This window comes from Mauremys reevesii, linkage group 2, assembly GCF_016161935.1.
Source record: "Mauremys reevesii isolate NIE-2019 linkage group 2, ASM1616193v1, whole genome shotgun sequence".
Lineage (NCBI taxonomy): Eukaryota > Metazoa > Chordata > Testudines > Geoemydidae > Mauremys > Mauremys reevesii.
In genome coordinates this window covers 103,262,931-103,288,171 of record NC_052624.1, presented here as the reverse complement: position 1 = coordinate 103,288,171, position 25,241 = coordinate 103,262,931, and the positions used below count along the sequence as shown (strand labels likewise).

The window sequence follows — 25,241 nt, the reverse complement described above, 5'->3', positions numbered from 1 at the left end:
AATTATGCAGGAAAAAGTCATATGCACATCCAATTTTGCAAACCAAGTAACTGTACATTCAAATGTGCACCTGAGCATCCACTTCCCTGATGTGCAAATTCACATGTGAATTCAAATGTCTGTTTTGTAGATACAAACAGAAACAGGTGTAAACTGACCAGAATAACAAGTGAATGATTGACAGACACGTTGGATGGGTTTAAGCAGCAGGCCACAACTTTATTAATTATACCTTGGGGAGGGCATTATATTGCCTACCCCAGTTCTCACATACCAGGCATTTAATTGGTTTCACAGTGGGTTACAGGGCTTTTACCACAAACCAAACAATAACTTGGGGTATACCCTCCCTGGGCTTAAGGTGGATGGAGTGACAGAGGTCACAAGGCTGGGTGGGTGGAACCTCAGTCTGAAAAGACTTCAAACTCCTCCTCCCTTATGAGCATAAGATGCAACTGCACAATCTTGAGTCTCATTTACTTCTGGGATCTGGCTCTTTTATCCTTTACCCACACTGGACACCGGCTGCAAGTTGTGACAAGTCAGTAATCATAACAACATTATATGAACCTCAAATCCCATTGTTTCTAAGTCAACTATGTTAACGAGAGGCTGTGAGGAAGGTGAGAACACCCACCAGACTACATGCCATTGTGGTCCCAATAAAGGAAGCTAGCATGATCCAGGAGTGAAGATGCAGGAAAGGGAGTCAGGAGATCTGGGTTCTTTTCTTAGCTGTGACACCTCCTTGCTCTGTGACATTGGGTTTAACTTCTATATCTTCAGTTTCTCTGGGTGGGTTTCTCTCTGACCCTTGACCAGGCCTGGACTGTGTACATCACTCTGCAGCATATAAGAGCCATAGAAACCCCCTTAGTTGGCTGTGCAAGAATTCCCTCAGTGGAGATATGCTGTATACACATGCCCATCACAGGCCCTGGTGCCAGGGGGATGACCAGGGACTGGAGTGAGTGATCGCATAGCACGGTGTACATTCTTGGCAATGCTGCCACCCACAGGGAGTCCAGGATAGGCTGTTATAACCTAGCACAGCTCCCCAGGCTGCCTGAATTACGAAGGCAGCCATTTTGGCTCCTGGATCATTCTGGAATTCCAAGGGTGTAAAGATGTCATAAAGGCACCTTTTCTTCTCCCTTCCCCCAAAGCTGTTTTGTGCTGCATCTCCAAGAGGCATAGCTAGAATCTCACCCTATGACACCCATCTTTATAAAGCACTTTGAGAGCTACTGATGAGATGCACAAAGGATGACTATTTTTTAATAAATTGAAAAAATGTTATATACACAGACTACACTGCATATGGAATTTATGGGTAGTCTTTCTACACATCACTTTCTATCTTAATACTGCAATTCAATATAGTAATTATAGTTCAAACTGTGAAGAGTCCTTCTGCTTCTCAAATGATTTTAACCATAAACAATAGCAAGTCATAAATACTGAGTATAGTAAGAACATGTAATAAAAACTAGCACGTCCACACAGACACCCACTTCTGTATTATTTTACTATGGTCTCATTTTTAAGGTGTACGTACTTCACACATTTACTTCCTTCCCACTGGTTCTTGTTAAACCTTAATAGTTTCTCTTTCCACCTTGTTGAAAGAATTTTGAGGATAAACCGGAGTAAGTATTTGAGACAAAGGGCCCTGGTGATTAAATCGAGATGAGTGGCCACACTTTGCTATGTATCTGCAATTACAAACAGAAGAAAATCTCTTTTAAAAATAATATTTTTTCATATTTCTCAGAAACACATTCTTTGCTAACTGTTTTGACCACTGCCTTTGGAGAAAATTTATACAATTCACAACAGTTCCACATTATTAGATTCAGCTGGCTCAATAATGGTGGCAGGAAATTCATCAAAGTTGTCTTTGGTGGCACTCTCCGCTGTCCAGCTCAGGCAGTGTTCCATTGTATTCTGAAGTGTTATGGTGAAGACCTAGAGCCAGATTCTGACAGCAAGTAGCTAGCAGTGAATCCCCCTGGCATAGGAGAACTCCCAGCTACCATAAAGCTGGCATAGGCAGTTCCTATACCAGATGACTCCAATCCCTGGTTTACAGGCCATTTAAGGACCTACACCTGTGATGTAAGTTAGAAGAATTTCTCAGTTATTGTAATTCTCATCAGGGCCTGGGTTGGTGCAGAAAAGACTTCAGATTCAAAAAGCTGTAACTTCCTGGCTCCTCCTGATTCTCCTGCACTAAGCTCAGATTGGCTGTGGGACAGAATCTGGCTCATTCTGTCTTGTGGTGGGAGCAAAGGCTGCGGACTCAGGTTTTACTGATTGTATGAGTGCCAACTCATTTGCTTTCACTGAGAATACCAAGATTTGTTACTGCTTTCCCATATTTTCCATAGCAGAATTAATTTATGTTTCATTGTATATACCAGGGATGGCCAGCCTGAGAAGGAGCCAGAATTTACCAATGAACATTGCTAAAGAGCCAGAGTAATATGACAACTGCCCCCCATCTGCTACACCCCTCCAGCCCCCAGTGCCTTCCGCCCACCGGCAGCCCCACCAATCAGCATCTCTCCCTCCCTCCCCATGCCTCCCACTAGCCGCAGTCAGCTGTTTTGCAGTGTGCAGGAGGCTATGGTGGGGAGAGGGGAGGAGCAAGGGCATGGCATGCTCGGGGGAAGGAGCAGGGGCCTTGAGGGAAGGTGTGGAGTGGTGGCAGGACCTGAGGCAGAGTAGGGGGTTGAGCAGTGAGCACCCCACAGCACGTTGGAAAGTTAGCATCTGTAGCTCCAGCCTCGGAGTCAGTGCCTATGCAAGGAGCCGCATATTAACCTCTGAAGAGCCGCATACAGCTCCGGAGCCACAGGTTGGCCACCCCTGGTATATACTATGGGATACCTACAACACATACACATGAGTGAGACAAATTCTGCCTTTATTTACACTTGTATAACCTCACAGATTTCAATGGGTGGACTGCATTGGGTGTAAATCAGATCAGAATGTGGTTCTATGTCTTTTAAATCCTACTTTACCTCTTGTGCACTTTCCAAAACAAATCCATTCTCCTCTTTTATAAAGCTCTCTTTCTTGTCCTTACAAAGCACCACATTTTCAAAATCTTACAAACAGCATGCTGAAAGGAACCAATCCTTCTCTCCAAAAGCAATCAAATGCTATGCACACTCAATTATGAGTTTACTACATATTTAATCAAAATTAGTGGCAACCCTGTGTTGAAAAGATAAGAAGGCTTATACAGTAGAACCTCAGCATTATAAACACCAGAGTTATGAACTGACCAGTCAACCACACACACATCATTTGGAACTAGAAATACACAATCAGGCACCAGCAGAGACCAAAAACCAACCAAATACAGTACTGAACAGTGCTAAATGTATACTACTCAAGAAATAAAGGGAACATTTTTAAGAAAAGATTTGACAAGGTAAGGAAACTGTTTCTGTGCTTGTTACATTTAAATTAAGATGGTTAAAAACAGCATTTTCTTCTGCATAGTAAAGTTTCAAAGCTGTGTTAAGTCAATGTTCAGATGTAAACTTTTGAAAGAACAACCATAACGTTTTGTTCAGAATTACGAACATTTCAGAGTTATGAACAACCTCCATTATCGAGGTGTTCATAACGCTGAGGTTCTACTGATCATCATATTTGTACCACACTATGTATTCCATGTGGATTTTTATTTGATGAATGGCTATGGACAGATATTTCAAACATTAAAAGTTGCAAAACAAAAACATTCTACATTCTCTGAAACATTCCCTTGTAGATCATGTCTCAACAAAATATTTCTAATGCAGTATTCAGCTCCCATATTTCAATTGCACTAAAAGACATTGAAATTATTTATCACCCAACACCATAGTATCTGAGCACCACTCAAATAATAAATAATAATAATAATAACAATAATAAATACTTTATTTATAAAAGAATGATATTCATGTTCAAAGATGAAAGGACAATTTTGTGCTGTTGTATAGCTCATGTGACCCTATAGATTTCAGCAGATTTACGAGGAGCCTAAAGAATTTCACCCCAGATATTGTGCATCTCTATTCAAATTAAATGAAGTGCAGAAGTTGTCTAGAATATTGCCTGGTCTGTCGATAGCTGATAGTTTAATGAACGTTCATGTAAAAAGTATGAAGACTACAGTAATCTTCTATGTTGCCCATAATTGTCTCTAAGTGGGAGTTACAGAACAATGAATATACAGTGCTGACATGTCAAATGAGGTCGCTACAAAGATATCCATCACCGAGAGTCCTACATATCAATAGTGTTACAATAAGGGGAGTCCATAAAGACCAAAATGTAGAAACAAAATGGATCATCATCTATGAAAGCAGTAAGAGCATGAGATAACCACCCCACAAAAGGAAAATACGAGTCCATTAAAAAATACACTCTATTTCCTGATTAGAGTGATCGGACCCAGGAATACCAGAATTCACCTCTTCATCACTGGTCATGAATGGCCCCATCCTGCACCACTGAAATCAGTGGGTCTTTTGCCATTAACTTCAAAAGGTGCAGGATGAAACCGTACGTGCTATTCTCCAATATGTACTGTGCTGACCAATTCATAGGATCTGCATTTTTGTTTTTAACACAGCAGTTTCAAATATAAGGCTATATTCTGCGATCTTAACTCATAGTGAATAGTATCTCACTCCATGAGTAGTCCCACTAAAAGTAAAATATATCTGTAATTCACTCAAAGGGAAAGTTACTTCTCAGTATGAGTAATGGTGGCAGAATCTAGTCCACAATGCCTGTTTATACTCTCTCTGTCTTTCTCACACACACTCCCCTTACGAAAGGCCTGTGACTCTGCCTCGTTTCCAGAGAGACCCCATTAGCACAGGACAAGAATCCTTTCACGCATTACAGAAAAAAAAATCCATGCCCTGCTATATGGATTAATTTTTGCAAAATGTCATGACAAATTTTGTCCCTATTTTTAATGAGTAAAGTCCAATTGTAGAACCAGAGAAATGCTTAGTTGCACTGCTTACTGCATTTCCCTGCAGAAAGTCAAAGGAAATAACAGACATATTTTACTTTCTCAGATCGCATTTGCACCTGATTCTTTGCTCTCGAAATTTGGTATTTGTCTGAATGCTGCCAGTGATCTCTGCAGAGGCACATCAGCATCCATGTGTGTGACATTTAAAAGTAGCTTGGTCTCACGGCAAGCTGATTGAGTTCAGCTCGATTAGCCTATAAAATCTCAAAGACCTGGTTGTGTATTTTCAATCTTGGTAACCTGCAAACTGCTATTATAGAAGAATGCCTATTTTCCAAGTACAGCCACACAAGAAAAAGGCAGAGGTATCAGGAGAGTGTGCCAGTATGTCGCACTCAGTCATGCACCGCTTTGACAGAGGAATTCTTTAATAGCCAGTCAACTCCCCAAAGCTTGTACCAGTGGTGAAGTGTATATTGTCTTAAAACTAATCAAAATAAAAGAGTGTTTAAAAGATGAATGTCTTAGAAATTAGTGGAGGCTTCAATGTCATAGTGAAGTCCTACCTCACTATGGAGGGAAAAATAGTCCATGATCTAAAGGGGCAATACAAAAGCATTTAGGGGAGAGGACAACAAATAATTATTAAATAATTGTGCAGCTGCTTCTGGGGAGGAAAGCAGGACATAGAATCACAGGAGGGACTTTTACAATGAAAATGTTTGGTAAGATCCCCAGCAAAATGCAACCTCATATTTGGCATTATTAAATGTAATATAGTCCAAAAAATTCCAGAACAGACAGATCTCAATCAAACCATAATCACAGAGGTCATAATCTAGCCAACATATCCAATGACATAACGTGGAAACAATCAATATTTTAGGACTCCTGGTTAACCTCAACATTAATTTTAATGAATTCCTGTGGTAAGCTTAAAAGGAATCATGAAAACCAGGAATGATCTTAGATCGTCTTGGCAGCCACGTGATTGGATTTGACTCACAATATTTTTCTTTAAACCAAGGAAATGTCATGCTTCAAATTTAATTGTTCTTTAATTAAATAACTATCATTAGGACTTTTCCTCTAATGTATCTGAACAAATTGAGTAATACGCCTTACACTTACTTACCCATGCATTTGTGCAATTATCGATGGGGATGTTGATGGAAGATTAGAATTTGCCGGGTGGGTTGCTGTCCAATGAACCTTGCCAGTGTATCCAGGGATATTTGGAGTGCTACAGGAAAAAGTTAAAAGGGGGAAGGGCAGGAAAAGACTAAATTAAATGAGTACAGGCTTGAAATAATCAATCACAGACAGTTGTAAAACCACTAGCTTGTGTTTCTATATCCAACGTGGATAGGTGATACAGAGTGTAAACATGTGATATTATATTGCATGAAAGCACCGAGCCAGATCCCCAATTGATGTAAATTGTCATAGCTTCTTTGACATCAACAGAGCCACAATAATTTACACCACCTGAAGATGTTTCTCATCTTGTTTTGAAATGATGGGTTTTATTTGATTATCTGTACACTACTCATGACCAAAAACAACATTTCATCAAGAGGAAAGAACTAGAACAAGTGGTTCACAAAAGCACTAAGGCCAATATTTCAAACATGGGTTACATTTTAGGTGGGATTTAGGTCCCAATTTCCAACATGGCACTTAGGTGACCTTCTTTAGGCAGCTCAGTCTGAAATTTTTGGCCTATGCCCAAATTTCTTGCAACAGAGGTTCCCAAACTTTTTTTGCTGAATGCTCCCTGTGCTTTGGAGATTCATGCCACCAGCCCGCAAGCATCCCTTGTCAGGTACATGCTCCAGGTGGGTGATCCCAACAGGACACAGACAGCTGGGCTTCACCTCCTCCTTGTGCCCCTAGGACACCCCTGTGTCACTGACAGGCCGCAGGCTTTTCTGGCCCTGGCACAATCCCCAGCATGCATGAGCAAGAGCCTGTGCTGACAAGGAGAAACTGCCTCCCAAAGGGACCCATGCACATCAGCTTCTGAAGAGATGAATGAGCCTGATTGAGCCACCCCCACTCTCTGCACAGGAAGAGACCACTCTCCCTCACTCCTTGTAGCCTTCCTCCTCCTCGTTCTTCCAGCCTGGCAGGAGCTGGAGACTCAGATAGTGAAACATATTCTTATTTTATCAACAATATTTTGAAGAAACAAGAAAAAATCCATAACTAGTCAGGACATTCCGTGCCCCATTAACCTCCTTGTGCCCCATCGCCCCTTCCCCCAAGAAGGGTACCCCCCAGTTTGAAAACCAACATCCTATAACAATTCTACAGTTTTGCAAGTTTCAGGTATGATTTCTGATATATTATTCTGGGTGATTTTCCTAAAAATAAAAATATGCTCCTGTTCTATTGGGTACAAAGCATTGAACCATCAATACATTTTTATCTTACACAAGCAGTTTAAGATGTTAGATGTATCTTATTATAAAAATCCAATATAACATCTGAATTTCTACCGTCTTTAATTTAATCTTATTTAGCTACCCATATAAACAAAAGAAACAAAGATGTGCAATGATACAGTATAATCCAGGGAATCCATCCTGGATTATGACCTAATCCACCAAAAATTTAAGCACATGTTTAACTTGAAGTACATATGTAGTCTGGTTAGGACTACTCACTTGCTTAAAGATAAGCACTTGCTTAAATTCTTTGCTGGATGGGCAAGAGTGCTCAATACCTGGTAGGATTGAGCCTTTGTATATTACTAGATAATTCATACAAAATGAAATACATGGACAGTCAAAGGAAAGTTTTCATGTGTGATGCAAAGGGATTGAGGAAAGATTTCTAGCTATATAGGGCAGCACAACTGAAAGATCAACTCCTAAATACAACCGCATTTGCTCTAATCCTTCAGACAGAGACAAACATCTACAAGATCTCTATCAAGCGGTCTTAAAACTACAATACCCACCTGCTGAAGTGAAGAAACAGATTGACAGAGCCAAAAGAATACCCACTCCAAGGTCACCTACTCCAGGACAGGCCCAACAAAGTAACAGAACGCCACTAGCCGTCACCTTCAGCCCCCAACTAAAACCTCTCCAGAGCATCATCAAGGATCTACAACCTATCCTGAAGGACAATCCCTCACTCTCACAGATCTTGGGAGTCAGACCAGCCCTCGCTTACAGACAGCCCCCCAACCTGAAGCAAATACGCACCAGCAACCACACACCACACAACAAAAACACTAATTAGGAACCTATCCTTGCAACAAAGCTCTTTGCCAGCTCTGTCTACATATCTATTCAAGGGACACCATCATAGGACCTAATCACATCAGACACACCATCAGAGGCTCATTCACCAGCACATCTACCAATGTGATATATGCCATCATGTGCCAGCAATCCCCCTCTGCCATGTACATTGGCTAAACCGGACAGTCTCTACACAAAAGAATAAATGGACACAAATCAGACGTCAAGAATTATAACATTCAAAAATCAGTAGGCGAACACTTCACCCTCCCTGGTCACTCAATTACAGACCTAAAAGTCACAATTCTTCAACAAAAAAACTTGTAAAACAGACTCCAATGAGAAACTGCAGAATTAGAATTAATTTGCAAACTGGACACCATTAAATTAGGCTTGAATAAAGACTGGGAGTGGATGGGTCATTACACAAAGTAAAAACTACTTCCCCATGATAATTTTTCCCCTACTGTTGCTCACACCTTCTTCTCAACTGTTGGAAATGGGCAGGGCCAATGCAACCCATTAGGCGACCTAGGCAGTCACCTAGGGCGCTAACATTTGGGGAGCGGCATTTTGGGTCCTTCGGCGGCGACCGCAGTGGCCGGATCTTCGGACACTCCAGTCATCGTTGGCATTTAGGTGGAGGGAGCTGGGTCAGGGGGGCGCGGGGAGGACTGCCTGCAGCAAGTAAGGGGGGAGTGTCACGTAGGGGAACTGCTCCCCAGCCCCAGCTCACCTCTGCTCTGCCTCCTCCCCTGAGCACGCCGCCCCATTATGCTTCTCTCCCTCCCAGGCTTGTGGCACCAAACAGCTGATTGGCGCCCCAAGCCTGGGAGGCGGGAGAAGTGGAGCGGCGAGGGCGTGCTCGGGGAGGAAGCGGAGCAGAGGTGAGCTGGGGCGGGGAGTTGCCACACAGCTCCCCGGGTCAGGGGGAACTGCCGCAGGGGGGGGCAACTCAGGGCAGAGGGGGGGGCTGGGGAGCTGCCACGGGGGGGGTGCCTCAGGGCTGAGGGGTGCCTCAGGGCGGGGGGGTGGGAAGCTGTCCCGGGGGCTTAGGGCGGAGGGCTGCCACAGAGCTCGAGGGGGGGGGCACAAGGTGGAAGTTTCATCTAGGGCGCGAAACATCCTTGCACCCGCCCTGGAAATGGGCCATCCTGATTATCACTACAAAAGTTTTTTTTTTCTCTTGCTAATAATAGCCCACCTTAATTGATTAGTCTCGTTATAGTTGGTATGGCAACACCCATTTTTTCATGTTCTCTGTGTAGTATATATCTTCCTACTGTATTTTCCACTGCATGCATCTGATGAAGTGGGTTTTAGCCCATGAAAGCTTATGCTCAAATAAATTTGTTAGTCTCTAAGGTGCCTCAAGTACTCCTTGTTCTTTTTGCTGATACAGACTAACACGGCTACCCCTCTGAAATAAATGGCAAGAGTTGTTGGGAGGGGAAGGAGAGAAGAGAGAAGCCGGTTGAAAGAGAGCTGGAGGAGTAAAAGCATGTGAGGTTAGAGAGGGAGCCCGTGCATAGTTTAAAAAATGTCAAATTTGATATGATACAGAATTAGGGGCAACCAGCTGTTGGCATCAGCAGTTAACTATTTCCTGTTCTGCCAGCTCAAAATGGGTAACCACTGGACTATAGATTTACCCAGACTGCCCACACAACAGCAGACAAGTCTTTCATGACAAGCTGTTTCAGCCTGACTCAGCTAAGTACAAAGACTGTAAAGCTTGCAAATGTCACCCTTTTGTGGGCTTGTGCATTCTGCAAATAACAACAATGCCCATTTAGGAATTGCTTCCAAGGTGCTTTCTGACACCCGTGTGCTCCCTGGAAAAATAAATCTTGGAGTGAGAGATAGTACATAGCTATTAATTTTCAGTACAGTGACCAGAAACCCCTTTAAGCTAAATTCAGTGCAGGATGCAAGAATCGACTTATGGGAGAGGTGGTTTATTAAATAATTCTTTGGCTGTGTACCTAGGCAATTTGTTACTTTAATTTCTCATTGAGGTAGAGCTAATGTTAGATGCTGTCTCTATAGAGTATGTGATACAGAGATAAAACATGATGGATTTCTTGGAAAATTCATTTGTCACACAAGAGATTCAATCCCCTGGTCCAGCTAAGCTGGAGGGGACGTTGGAGGGGAAAGGTGGATTTTATGTCACGCCCACTCAGATCCAGTGGCTGATGGAAGGCTGATCTGGTCAATAGTATTACACAGGAGTAGTTTTGGGGGTGCTCTGTTATATCTAGCTGTCCCTGGCTCTAAGGGGCCTTCCGTGAGTTTTTTTTTCTTATCCCCTTTGCCATGCTCCGACATATTGGGGCACATTTTCTGAAACAATTAAAATGGTGTGTGTGCAAAACTCTGCCTTTTCATGGACAAATGGACAGTAACCTGTTTGTGTGCAGACCAGGCAATTGCACATACACATACCTATTTGCATGTGAAAATATCTAATGTGTGTATTCAAATATAGGTTTTGTAAGTACAATGGGTGTATTTGTGCAAACACATGCATTTAGCTATCTCTGATCATTTGGTCCATAAGGACTATTTTTAATCTGACTGTGATTGGAATTTTACTACCCCGATGATGTGATACTTACATTAGAATCTCAAAGTTACGAACACCTCAGGAATGGAGGTTGTTCAGAACTCTGAAATGTTTGTAACTGATCAAAACGTTATGGTTGCTCTTTCAAAAGTTTACAACTGAACATTGACTTAATGCAGCTTTGAAACTTTACTATGAAGAAGAAAAATGCTGCTTTTAACCATCTTAATTTAAATGAAACAGTTTCCTTACCTTATCAATTTTTTTAAACTTTCCCTTTAATTTTAGTAGTTTACATTTAACAGTACTATATTGCATCGGTTCTCAAACTTTAGCAACCTGAGGACCCCCATTCAGGGGCGGCTGTAGGTATTTTGCCTCCCCAAGCATGGCAGGCAGGCTGCCTTTGGCGTCTTGCCTGTGGGAGGTCCCTGGTCCCGCGGATTCGGCGGTTTGCCTGCGGGAGGTCCGCCGAAGCCGCGGGACCAGCGGACCCTCCGCAGACATGCCGCTGAAGGCAGCCTGCCTGCCGCCCTCGCGGCAACCGGCAGAGCGCCCCCTGTGGCTTGCCGCCCCCGGCACGCGCTTGGCGTGCTGGTGCCTGGAGCCGCCCCTGCCCCCATTTTGATTTAAAATTTTTCACGGATCCAGAAGCTGGCTTCTAATTTTTCCCAGGGGTTGCTCAATCCCCGCTCAGCCCCAAGCTCAGCCCCTATCCCCACTCCACTCCTTCCCCTAAGGCCCCACTCCCGCCCCACCTCTTTCTGCCTCCTCCCCTGAGTGTGCCCTATCCCTGCACCTTCCTCTCCCTCCCAGTGCTTCCTGCATGTTGCTGAACAACTGTTCTGTGGCATTAAGGAGGCACTGGGAGGGAGAGGAAGGAGTTGATCAGTGGGGCAGGTGATCCCAGACATGACTCATGGATCCCCTGGAGCTGGACATTCCTTACAGACCACCTGGAGTAACCTCCCAGACCCCCAAGGATCGGCGGACCCCAGTTTAAGAACCGCTACTATATTGGATATTCTTTTTTTTTCGTCTCTGCTGCCTGATTGTGTCCTTCTGGTTCCAAATGATGTTTGTGGTTAACTGGTCAGTTAGTAACTCTGGTGTTCATAACTCTGAGTGTCTACTGTAATAAGATATCATATGAGAATTCCTCATTAGACTCTCAGTTATAGAATGAAACCCTAATGACTTCCATGGAATTGCACCAGTGTGACAGAGGATTTGGGCCATTGCATGAAATCTCATAATATCTTGCAATATATCATAAGGCTAGTTGAAATTAACTCACATAACAACTGTATAATAGCGTGAATATCTGAGTCTCATTATGCATTGTGAAGCATCTGATTTGTAAAATCTTCTGACCTTTAAAGCTTGCAAAACCACCTAACCTAGCACTGCTCGTTACACAATTTAATTTCTTTCACTAACATATTTTCCTTGGAAAGAAGATAAGAGAAAAGCAACATGAATGTCCAAATGTGACATACAAACAGCAAAATGAGTGCGAGAGACAGTCCCAGACTCAGATTTGTTCTAGATTGTTGTCTGCCTTTTAGAAGTGATTCACAGAGTTACCATACTTCATAGCACGCTGAAGGATGTTACACTGAAAGACGAGGAGGCTGTGTAAAGAGAAGCTAAAAGTACCAGGATACTAAGAAAGCCTACACTACGTTAACCAGCTGCCCTCATGGGAGCCTGAAGAAGGGATGCAGAAATGTGCTGCGGTTATGCGTGTGATAAGGTAGAAGAGACTGAGGTTAAAAAAATACCCCTTTGGTTTTTGTTTTTGGATCATGCTGTCTAGTTCTCTTGTGTTTTCTTTGCTGAGATGTTGAACCAGATCATCTCTGCTGAAAAAAACAACTGAGTGCCAGGCTACAGCTGGCAACATACAACACTCTTTGTGGTTAGGCTTCTCGTCATCAAGTTATCTTTCTGTCACCATGACGTTTCTCTCACCTTGCTCAGATGCTTCCTTGTTATTACACTAGCAGCCCTCACTCCCCACAAAAAACAAAACAAGCCTCCACCATATTCAACGCATAAGCAATTGCAGTTGTACAAGGCCTAAGAGTTCAAACAGAAATTGGGTGCATCCACTTGTAGGTGCCCTTTTTGAAACACCTTAAAGGGGCCTGATTATCAGAAAGTGCTGGGTAATCGTTCTCTGAAAATCACAAAGTGGTTTAAGTTGGGCAGCTGAAAACTGAGGCACTCAAAATGATTAATCACTTTTGAAAATGTAGGTTTAAGTTCCCTGTGTTTTAGCTTGAGTGGTAAACAGGTTCGTGGTCATTGTTAACTCTCCCTGCAAAACAAAAACTTCTGCAGAAGAGTAATCTTTCACAGCGAGTACTAAATGATCAATATACACTGCTCTTAGAGTAGGAAGAGCTCCCACAGCCTCTTACTCTTTCTTTTAGTTACAACTGTGAAAAGCGGATGAAAAACACTAACATAAATGAATGGGATATTTTGATTTAGTATCAGAGGGGTAGCCGTGTTAGTCTGGATCTGTAAAAGCAGCAAAAAGTCCTGTGGCACCTTATAGACTAACAGACGTTTTGGAGCATGAGCTTTCATGGGTGAATACTTCCATGCATCCGACGAAGTGGGTATTCACCCACAAAAGCTCATGCTCCAAAACGTCTGTTAGTCTATAAGGTGCCACAGAACTTTTTGCTGCTTTGATTTAGTAGTGTTTCACACTCACTTTGCACAAGTGTAAATGATAGAACTGGGTGGGAAACAGTTTTTCTGTGAGAGTTTTCAAGAGTTCAAAATTTTTCCCATCCCAAAATGGAGGGAAAAGTTCTAAATCTCAAAAATGTTCACAAACCAATAATCCAAAAAAACCCTGGTTTGGGTCAAATATAGTATACATAAACTCAAATCTTGAAACAAAAAAATAGTTTTGAACAGAAAAATGTAACTTTTCATTTTGAAAATATTGAAACAGGACGTTTTGATAATTTTGAACCCAATACTTTTTTGAATTGGGAGATTCATCAAAATGAACGCTTTCCCGTGACAGTTTCAGTTTTGACAAATTGTCATTTTCTGATGAAAAAGATGTTACTCAGAAAATTTCTTACTAGTTCTAGTAAATGAATACACAAGGTGCAAGACATTGGAAGACCCTGTGTCTATCTAATTATGGTCTATGAAGTTTCTGTTATGACTTGAAGATGGTTCAGGGACACATGAAAACAATGAGCTAGAGGCTGATCTCAACCCGTGTGTATAGTTGGAGTAACACAACTAAAGTCATGTGTGAGATCATAATCTGGCTCAGTGTGTTTGGGGCACTGATAGTAAGGGTGCTGATAAACTTGGAGGAACAGCTACAAAGAAAGGGAATATAAATTATGAGAGGAGAATGGCTTGAGTGCAGGACTTGGAACTCCCAGGGCTTTGTCCTTTAGACGCTGCATGTACAGAGATCCCACTGAAAACAAGAGCTTGCAGGAGTGGGTCTTCTAAGAGCTAATTCTGCCTCTGACACCACCATCATCTGTGGCCTTGCGTGAGTCACTTACACTTATTTTCCAGATATGAAAATTGAGGAAATGAAGTTAACTCTTACTGGTCAGGAGTGTTAAGGAGATTTATTAGTTAACACTTGAAAAGTGCTGCTAAGTAGAAAGTATTAAATGTTAAACAGTGTGTGGGTGTGAGTGAGTGAATACATGTAGCACTGCCCTCTACTGAATGGAATGAAAACTGCTGATCTATTTGTCACAGGCCTTATATTGTTAATGACTGCCAGAGAATCTTATTTAGCTCAGGAGGCAGGGGCCAATGCTCTGAAGCAAGAGAATTTGAGTTCTGTCCTGACTGCTGTGTAGTTCCAGGAGGCTGTGATATGGAGCAGAGTGAATAACAGAAAGTTATATTTGTTACAATATGTAAGGTACAAAAATAGTGAGAGAGACAAGTACAAGACAGATGCAGCATTAAAGCTGCTACTTCAGGAGATCTGTTAGCTTTCACTTTAAGAAACTTTGTTATGTAAGTTGGAATTTACTAAGTGTTACTACACCATGCATTAGTGAGTTACAGCTGTGCCAGGAATAAAAAAGAATTGTTCATGCAGTGTCTGTCACACCAAGCGTTTACCGGTGCCCCCCACATGAATGCTACAGAGGAAATCCCCATCAGCAGTGTGGGAGTTTTTTCCATTGACCCTTAGAACACCTGCAGAACTAAAATATCACTTAGACCATAATCTCATTGCAGCAGCTGATGGGGGAAGGGGTCAGATAAAGGAAAAAGCTGGTGGCTGGTAGATGGAGGAGAAAAAGACCTATAAAGACATTGAAATAAACAGAGTGAGGTGGCGTCATGAATCCATGTGCTAAAGTTAGAACAGGGTTTTCTCTTGGTATTGAAAATTAACCTTATTATGCATTTTTAATGGATTTTTTGTTATTAAACAAGAAAATTGTGTCATTACTTATAATATTCATAAATGATCCAGAAAAGGGGGTGAAAGAGAGGTGGTAAAATTTGCAGATGATACAAAATTGCCCAGGATAGTTATGTCCAAAGCTGAATGCAAAGAATTACAAAAAGTGATCTCACAAACTTGGGTGACTGGGCAACAAAATGGCAGATGAAATTAAATGTCGATAAGTGCAAAGTAATGCACACTGAAAAAAACATAATCCCAAATATACATACAAAATGATTGGGTCTAATTTAGCTGTTCTCTTTTTGAGTGGGATCTTGGACTCATCCTGGATAGTTATCAGAAAACATATGCTCAATGTGCAGTGGCAGTCAAAAAAACCTAACAAAATGTTAGGAACCATTAGGAAAAGGATAGACAAAGACAGAAAATAGAAAAATGCCACTATATAAATCCATGGTACGTTCACATCTTGAATACTACATGCATTTCTGGTTGCCCCATCTAACAAAAGATATACCAGAAATGGAAAAAGTACAGAGAAGGACAACAAAAATGATTAGGGTATGGAAAAGCTTCCATGTGAGGAGAGAGTAAAAGGACTGGGACTATTCCTTTTAGAAAAAAAGATGACTGAGAGGGATGTGATTGAGGTTTATAAAATAATGAATGGTGTGGAGAATGTGAACAGGGAAGTGTTAATTACCCCTTCACATAAAACAAGAACCAGGGGTCACCAATGAAATTAACAGGCAGCAGGTTTTAAACTAACAAAAGGAAGTACTTTTTCATACAAAAAACAGTCAACCTGTGGAACTCGTTATCATGGGATGTTGTGAAGGCAAAAAAATGGATAGAAAAAAATTGGATAAGTTCAAGGAGGATAGGTACATCAATGGCTATTAGCCCAGATGGTCCAGGTCACAGCCCCATGCTCTGGGTATCCCTAAAGTCTGACTGCCAGAAGCTGGAATGGGATGACAGGGGATGGACCATTTGATAATTGCCCTGTTCTGTTCATTCCCTCTGAAACAACTGGCACTGACCACTGTCAGAAGACAGGATACTGGGCTAGATAGACCATCTGTTTTACCCAGTATGGCCATTCTTATGTTCTTATCATTTTCTTTTTATTTATTAGGAGGGTGGGTTTCAAAAGTAGCTAAGGAATTTAGGAGCACAAATCCCATTGAATCTCAGTGGGGCTTGGGTTCCTAAATCACTTTGATGCTTTTGATATCTCTTCCTTTGTGTAACTGGCTCACATGACTTTCCTTACTCTTTGAAAATGCACAGGAATTGGAGTTTCACCAGGAATCAGGCTCTCATTTCTCCCACAGTACACATGTTTGCAACAGGAGTTCATCCGGACATAGCCAGATCAGCAGCCAACAGATCTCATTATGACAGTTGGGGCCAGTTCTTCATAATAGTTCGGCACCCTACAAGCATCCAGCACACTGAATTCTTTTGGAAATCTGGCCCTAACTGTAGCTGTTGATTTATTTTGAAAATCTGGACCGCAGTCCACTTTTCTCATTATCTCACTACCCGTAACTTCTCCTACTTGGCCAGCTATGTAATGTACAAAAACAGCTTCATTATTCATTTTTTACAAACGAATAAAAAAATCAAGCAAACTAGTTAGTCCAGCTTGTTTCAAACCCCAACGTAGCTCCAGAATAAATGTCAAAGGCTCCAATCTGTCAAAGCACATAAACATGTACTCAGTTCCATCCCTATAAACAAAGCACTTACACACCTGTGTAAGTCCCATCAGCTACAATAGGACTTATGCAGGAGTGTAAGTGCTTTGATGAATTGTGGCCACGGAGAAGAAATTTAAAAAAGGAAAAGAAAACAAATATGAAAACAGGAAGTAGGGAGATAAGTGCAGCGAGAAAGAGGAAGCCAGACAAAAGTGAGGGGGAGGGACAAGACACAAAGAGCAGACCTAACAATATGGTGTTAGTGTTGCCCAGCCCCTCCAATCAGGGCTGGCTCCAGGCACCAGCGAAGGAAGCAGGTGCTTGGGGCGGCCAATGGAAAGGGACGGCACGTCCGGGTCTTTGGCGGCAATTCGGCAGTGGGTCCTTCAGTCCCTCTCAGAGCAAAGGACCCGCTGCCAAATTGCTGCTAAAGAATGAAGCGGCGTGTTAGGGCTACCACCGAAGAGCCGCCGATCACGGCTTTTATCTTTTTTTTTTCCGCTTCACCGCTTGGGGCGGCAAAAAAGCTGGAGCTGGCCCTGCCTGCAATAATTAACCAGAACATTTACTTTAGAAGCTCACTTAACTACCACATACAGAGAAAAGTTTTATGTCTGCCTGTTTACTTCTCTAATGACATGTATTTCAGCCTTTCTTAAAATCCTAGGTGCTTCCAGTCCTCGGACATGTGTTCCAATGTAATAAAGGTGAAAGAGGAGGGATGGATCAACCCCAATATGTTTATAGCCAGCTCAGGAGTGAATCTGCAAACAAAATATCCTTAACAATGGCCTACTCATTGTCCTTAACAATGGCCTGGTGATATGCAGTGCATTGCCATTTGGGATCTCTTACTGGGTGACAAGGAGCAAGAGATTACACTGAGAAATCAATTTCCAGGTCTCTCTCTTGGCAACACAGACTGATAATGCCAGGCCACTGAGCCAGACCACAAATATGATTTTGATTAATATAAATATAGGTTCACAAGTTTAGCATCTGTGGCTGAGTCACAGGTTTCTTATATGGGAGTGGGGTTCCACTAGTTATTTTGTGTCTGATTCACACAGGGAAAAAATGGTTTACGAGAACAAATACATCTCTGTATCTTTATTTGTATTTTTTAATATACTTTTTAAAATCAAGTTTCTAATAGGCCATGCTTTAAACACTATTATAGAGGAATTACAGTCTTGTGATGAAGGCACTGGACTTGGATTCAGAAAATGTGGGTCTGATTCCTGGGTCTGCCACAAATTCTCTGTCCAACTCAGCCAAATCATTTAATATCGCTGCATCTTGGTTTCCCATCTGTAAAGTGGAATAGGACTATTTCCTGGCTACACAGTAATCTCTTCAGGGCAGGGACTATACTATGTCTATGTAGAGCATCTTGCACAACAAGCCCCCATTCTTGGTTGGGGTCCTTAGGCATTACCACAGTACAAATAATAATGTCCAGAGTTTGTTTTTTTCCTAATTCCTTTAAAAGTAAAAAGATGGCTTTCTGTTCCCCAAAAGGGGAGAACGGATGGGCCCAAGAAGAATATACCAGCCTGCTCACCACCTCTCTTCCCCTTTGTCTCTGCCACCTGGTCCACTGTCAGCCCCTGAAGTTCTAGTTTCAGATTTGTTACTGCTCTTATGGGTAAATTCTTTCTTGCAGGGCCTGGGGAAGAACATGAACTTGCTCCAGAGCACTACATGAAAGTGATGTCATCACTTTAGTGCTTGACACAGAAATTGCACCTGATCATTAACAAAACTTTGAAAGTGACTTACTGTATAAACTGCTGTGGAAGCAGTGAAAAATACCCAGACCCGGAATGTGGGCAGGGAACATGGTGCTTATTTGGACAGTGCCACTGCTTCAGTTTCAAAGAGTATGTCTACACTGCAATAAAACACCTACGGCTGGCCCATGTCAGCTGACCGGCTTGTGGAGCTCAGGCTGCGAGGCTATAAAACTGCAGTGTAGATGTCCAGGCTTGGGCTGGAATCTGAGCTCTGTGACAGGTGAAGGTCCCTGAGCCTGGGCTCCAGACCAAACCTGGATGTCCGCCTGCAATTCTGTAGCTCAGCAGACCAAGCCCTGTGAGCCTGAGTCAGTTGACATGGGCCAGCCATGGGTGATTTATTGCAGTGTGGACATACCCAGGGGGTTAACATAGTGACCATACGTTTTAAAAAATGTATTTCAGGATAACTATTTTCTATTCTTTTGTGCACCAACTCAACCAGAAGTTATGGGTTTAATGCAGATTGGATGAAATTCAGTGTTATGCAGGAGGAAGGATTAAATTATCATAATGGTCACTTCTGCCCTTAAGATCTATAAATTTATAATCTTTTATTTAGGCTTAGTGGATATGGTGTGTATAGTAGGGGTCAGATTCTGATCCTCCTAATCACAGTGAATAGCATATTATTCTGCAAGTACTCCCACTGAAATTAGTAGGGCTACCTGAAGAGTAAGGTGCTACTCAGAGTTAGTAAGGGTAGCAGCACCTGGCACTATTTAAAGTAATGTGCATTCTGTATTAAACTAATAGAGATGACTGGATCTAATGATTACTAGAGAACACAACAAAACCAGCCATCCCCACACCTGTTGCAGACATCTGTTTAGCATTGTGATGCAGGCCCATCTCTCTGACAAGGGGAGTTTGCCTTTTCTGCAGAAGAGAGGGGGAACATTTTTAAAGCTTTTACCGCAATAAATATACCTCTTGTGGTTTCCTTACAAATGTAGACTACCCCTGGTTCACTAAAAACTATAGAAAGAAAAGATCTAGCCAATGAGAAACTGTACACAAAAAACAACTTTGTTCCTCTTTTGTTTTACCACCTTTATGTGTTACCCCAGCTTTCCAGGTAAATGCTTCTGACCAGCTCAGCCTGCTTAAGAAAAATTCAGGAAGGCCATAAAGAGAAAAAAAATATTTTCAAGTTCATACTACAAGTAAAAGGAAATCATATATTTAATAGACTATAAACAGCTTTTGCAAACTCAGAGGACATCTAGTGGCCAAAGCGAGTAATCACTTGTTTAGCATTACAACACTCAATCTTATCATAGAAGATCCCATTTTCCGTGACAAAAAAACAAAATTCTCCGGTAAAAAACGAACATTAAAATCAGCATTTTTCCATGATTAAAATGAAACACTGAACTTTAGTTTCCCTAGCCACAACATATATAGGTATCAGTCGAACTAGGATGACCATTATCAGCAGGAGAAAAAAAAACTTTGTAGTGATTACAGTCGATTACAGTCCTTACAGTCATTTTTCTCCTGCTGATAATAGCTCACCTAATAGCTTACCTTAATCAATTACTCTCGTTACAGCTGGTATGGCAACACCCATTGTTTCATGTTCTCTGTGTATATATAGCTTCCTACTGTATTTTCACTGCATGCATCCGATGAAGTGCGTTTTAGCCCACGAAAGCTTATGCTCAAATAAATTGGTTAATCTCTAAGGTGCCACAAGTACTGCTGTGCTTTTTGGGAAATATGATCACTCTAATTTTCAGTAAAATTTAGTTAATATGTTTTCATTTTTTCACAAAACGTAAATACTAAAGATTTTCTGTAAAAATGCAAATTCTGTGTTTTTTCCCATGGCAAACAGCTTTCTAGGACTCCTACTTATTATTCAGAAACAATGCCCCCTTTTTGTTGTTGTTGTTGTTGCTGCTATCTATGGACTTGTTCATTAATATTGCAATGTAACACAGTAATACTAATTTAGGACTGGACTTTTCCTTACTACCCTCTCCTCCACAGAAAAAATGGAATGCTGAATTCTAGAAATTGTTGTCCTTGTAGTATGCCTCAGAAAATTCAACATCTCCTTGTAGTGATTTTGTTAAGGAGGTTGTATTAAATGAGTCTGATATGATTTGACTTTTTATTTGTTTAATATTGTGATTCTGTGCATGTCACAAAAGAATACAGCTATATAGCCATGTATGCAGAGGGATAGTGTACATAAACTGCTACATTCTTCTCCAAAACTATTGAGTTCTTATACTTGTTTCTCCCAGGACTTTACCCTGTTATGTTTATTGAAAGTATAGTAAAAAGGTTGAAAGGTTTACAGCTTCAGGAAGATAATACTTAGCAGTAGTATTAGGTGTCCAACTTTATACACTTATGACAAATTTTTTAACTCAGGTGCTTAGTATCAGGCACAACTATTCATATTTAGACACCTAATAAGTGACTGTTTTCAGAAGTGATGAGCACTTCTAGAGCCAATTTCTAGCTCTTATTTTAATCAGTGGGAATTGCTCAGCATCAGCCTTATCTGAAGCACATTAAAATTAATAGAAATAGTTCAAGACTTCAGTGGACTTTGGATTGGAGCCCCTAACTTTGGAAAGTAAAATTTGAAAATGTTGGCCCTAGAAATTGGTTTTAAGGGTACGGTGTGCCTGCAGCTCACACTGCAGCTCCCTGCAGCTCACACTGACTTCAACTGGAGTTCTGGATGTTTAGCCCCTCTGAAAATCAGGCCTGTGATATCTAAAGTTGGCAACCTGAAAACAGAAGCATCCAAACGACCAAACGTAGAAACTACTTGTGAGAAACTGGGTCTGAGGCCATGAGCCAAAACCTCATTGAAATTAATCGGAGGAGTCTTTCAACTGACTCATTAGATGTGGGTGAGGCCCTAATGGCCAGATTTAGACAGATGCTCAGGCACCTAAACACACAGATAGATGCATAGTGGGATTTTCAAAAGCATCTAAGCGGGTTAAGTCCTAACTTCCATTGAAGTCACCTTTGTAAATCTGGTCCTAAGTGTTTTTCCCTAGTGGATCAACAGCAAAAGAAGGAATATATAATCCCTTATATATAATGTTTTCTGGCTCCAAACACTGTTCCACAGCCAGGGCCGGCTCTACAGTTTTCGCCGCCCCAAGCAGCGCGCCGAATTGCCGCCGTGGGCAGAGGGGGGGGGCAGTCCCTGTGCCCCTAGGGCGGCAGGCGCATTTCCGCGGCTGTGGCAATTCGGCGGCAGCTTCTATGTTTAGCTGAAGCCGCCCCGGACAGCTAAACATAGAAGCTGCTGCCCAATTGCCGCTGCCAAGGAAACGCGCGTGCTGCCCTAAGGGCACACAGATTGCCCCCCCCCACGGCGGCAATTCGGCACGCTGCTTGGGGGCAAAACAAGGGGGACTGCCACCCCTTGCAGATTGCAGCCCCAAGCACCAGCTTGGAATGCTGGTGCCTGGAGCCGGCCCTGTCCACAGCCACTGGACCATAAATAACACATTATAAGGTTGTATAGGCACTATCATAAGTAGTCTACACCTTTTGACAAACAACTGTGGGTAGGCTATTACAAACATGTTCTAGCATCATGGATAACACCACACTACTGAGGGATGGATATGAATTTACATATTTAACTTACATTACTACAAATGTTTTCCAATCACAAAGATTTTTTTCTTTACATATTTAAGCCAAGGTCATTTAGCAAAATATCAATTAAACGTTCCATGAAAAGGAGTAAAATAGTTACAAGAAAATGCCCAGATTCCACGTCACTCATTTCTCTTCATAGGGAATCAACCTGCATTGCCCTAATATCTGCCAGCAGTGGAGTGACAGTATTAAGAAGACGTACAGTATGATATTTGCCATAATGATTCTTATCCAACAGAATATACACTTGGTGAAACACAGGAATTAATGAGGTAGAGAGGTGCTTCTAGTTTATTTATGTTTTTCCAAAGTAACCCATCTATAGAATTGTAAATTAATGAAAACAGAAGCTTCTGCTTAGCTTCATTTTCTCCTGAAGTGCATATTAAAGCAGTTTCAGGAATAATTGTACCACATAATTGTCTAATTTGGATAATGAATAAAAAGAGGTGAGAGAGAAAGAAAAAGCAAGAAATCTGAAAAAGCATCAGATTTCTGAAAGATGGAAAAAGGTCTGTTCTGAATTTCTGAAGAGCCAATGTTATTCCAGTTTTACACTACTTCAACTCTACTTAAATGAGTAACACTGTTCAGCACCAGATTGGAAGTGAGCAATGGAGAATCAAGCCCTAGGGTTCTGTGATGAATTCATTCATATGCTAGGCTGCAGGTGGGAGATATAATCTAACACAAACATGAAGGGTAAAGTTTGCCATACTGTATGAGATAATCCTACTAGCAAAATCTCCCATCATCTTGTAGCTGCTGCTGTGACTACATTTTATGTATCCAGACAGAATGGTCCTTTAAATTGGCTCAAATGCATTGATCCATGTGCAGTGAAGTTGTGCTCTAATGGCCATTGAAGTCAACGGCTATTTTTCCTTTGACTGTAATGGCCTTTGGTGTGCTCAGTGAGCCACACAGTGAAAACCCCCGGTACCTAAAACCCAACAATATTACTTGTGCAACAGACCCTCATACAAGTCCCTCCATTCAGTATACGGAAAATCCTATGTCCTTTCTTGTGTAAGACCAAGGCCTTGGGCCTTTTTCTTCTTTTCAAGATGACTAGAACTCCAGCAGTAGTTATAGTAAAAGCAAGGTAATAGAGGCAACATACTGAGCAGTTCTTGTGTAGCGAGGTTTTGAAGTTCGAACACTGCCAAGAGTAATCACATCTACACTGGCGTTGTCTAGGTCTTCAAAATTCTCTGCACCAATACAGCCACTGTTTGGATAAAAAGGAAATGCAAAGACATATACATTATTCATAAGACAGCTGGCGGAGGCAGCTGAATCATACTTCAAGCTCCACATCTATAGTTATTTATTAAAATGGTCCACAAGAAAATACATGGAGATGAACTATCCTTTGTGCAGTAATGTCCCAAGACAAAAACAAACACACAGAACCAGCAGCATATAATTAAGGACAACTCTACCACATATGTGCAGTGATCAGTTTCGGGAAAGCTGGAAGTAACGTGAGAAACATCTGTCATCCCTATTTTTTTCTTTGACGCTTATACTGTGCCACAGTAAAGTATGATACCTTTGAGATGAGGACACAATGGAGCCCCATTCTTAACTCCCACTATTGTAAATGAGGAGTAATTCCACTGAAGTCAGTGGAGTTACCCAAGAATAAGTAGAGGAGAATAATCAAGCTGCAAACCTTGCATTAGGAAGATGAGACAAATGGGCTGATTGCATTAAATCAAAACTGAAAAAATACATAATGTTTACTTACGTGTAGAGAGGAATATGTTGAGTTCGAGAGCTTGGGCTTACACTGTTAAGAAAAATACAAGATATATTAGTTATTAGAAAAAAGATGGAATTGATTTAACTGATTATTATGTTAAGCAAACTTTTTATGCAGCAAACATGAAAAGATAAAGATAAAAAGATAAAGAGGAAGTGACTTAGAGACCTCGTTTTGAGGACTCACAGGAGTGGCAGAAGCAAGTCCAAGTTTTGCTTTTGGAATGACGGGGGCGGGGAAAGCTCAAAATCAAGTAGTGGTGGGGGGGTGGCATAGATGCTAATGTCGTATTCAGCAGGCAGAGTTCTGGGTTTTCAAACCATATCACAGGTAACTGCTGCTTTAGTCACTGTGTGGCAAAGCTTTTTAAAAACTGAGCTGCTCTTCAGAGGGAAGCTCAGATCCCATGGACTTCAATGGGACATATATCAATTTAACATCAGGCTTGAATTTGCTCTCTCTCTCTCTCTTACTCTGTCCCTCTTGTTCTAAGCCATCACATTAGGGCTTTGCTGTCCTTCCCTTCTCACTCTGCCGACCTGTCTTTTCCCCTCCCGGCCTCACCCTACTGTCTTCTATTTAATCTATCCCTGGCTCACCTCCCATCCTCTCTTTACCTGTCCCTGACTCACCCTCTGAGCCCCTATTAATCTTCCCCTTTCTTTCCCTACTGTTCAGCTGAAATGCATTCTGAGATCATTTCTAACACTACAAAAAAGGACAAAGTCTTGCATTTTGTAAATATGTATATGCTATTTGTAAAATCTCTACAATAAAAATGCACCTGTCAATGAAAAAGTCAGAGGTGCAGCTATTATGTAGTAACTAGCTACTGGGAACCTCTCTAGTCACATTTTCATGTCTAATCCTCCCACAGGAAGCCTGATCTCAGGTATATTTTTCAATAACATTATTAATGGAATATCTTTAACCTTTCTGATTACAGTATGTTGGTTAAATGTACAATCACTGCAAGCTCAGAGGACATCTGTGTAACTATATTTGAAAAAAGAACTATACCATACACAGAGAGATCCATAAAGGAAACATGATGATTAAAGGAAACATGATGATTAAAAGA

The 25,241-nt window shown here is 41.6% G+C and overlaps 1 protein-coding gene across 4 annotated transcripts in view; it reads right to left on the bottom strand.

The window, feature by feature from the left end:
* SPATA48 (spermatogenesis associated 48) overlaps nucleotides 1-25,241 on the bottom strand; it is a 51,018-nt gene that overhangs the window by 1,504 nt on the left and 24,273 nt on the right. For 2 of the 4 annotated variants that reach the window (XM_039526760.1, XM_039526757.1), the window contains 4 exons: nucleotides 24,146-24,187; nucleotides 23,516-23,623; nucleotides 6,129-6,236; nucleotides 1,510-1,715 (listed from right to left, as the gene is read on the bottom strand). In XM_039526760.1, the coding sequence (XP_039382694.1) occupies nucleotides 1,592-1,715; nucleotides 6,129-6,236; nucleotides 23,516-23,623; nucleotides 24,146-24,187 (382 nt within the window). In that variant the 3' untranslated portion in view covers nucleotides 1,510-1,591. Of the gene's footprint in view, nucleotides 1-234; nucleotides 844-1,509; nucleotides 1,716-6,128; nucleotides 6,237-23,515; nucleotides 23,624-24,145; nucleotides 24,188-25,241 lie in introns of those variants that run through there. The other 2 variants (XM_039526758.1, XM_039526759.1) reach the window with 2 other exon arrangements.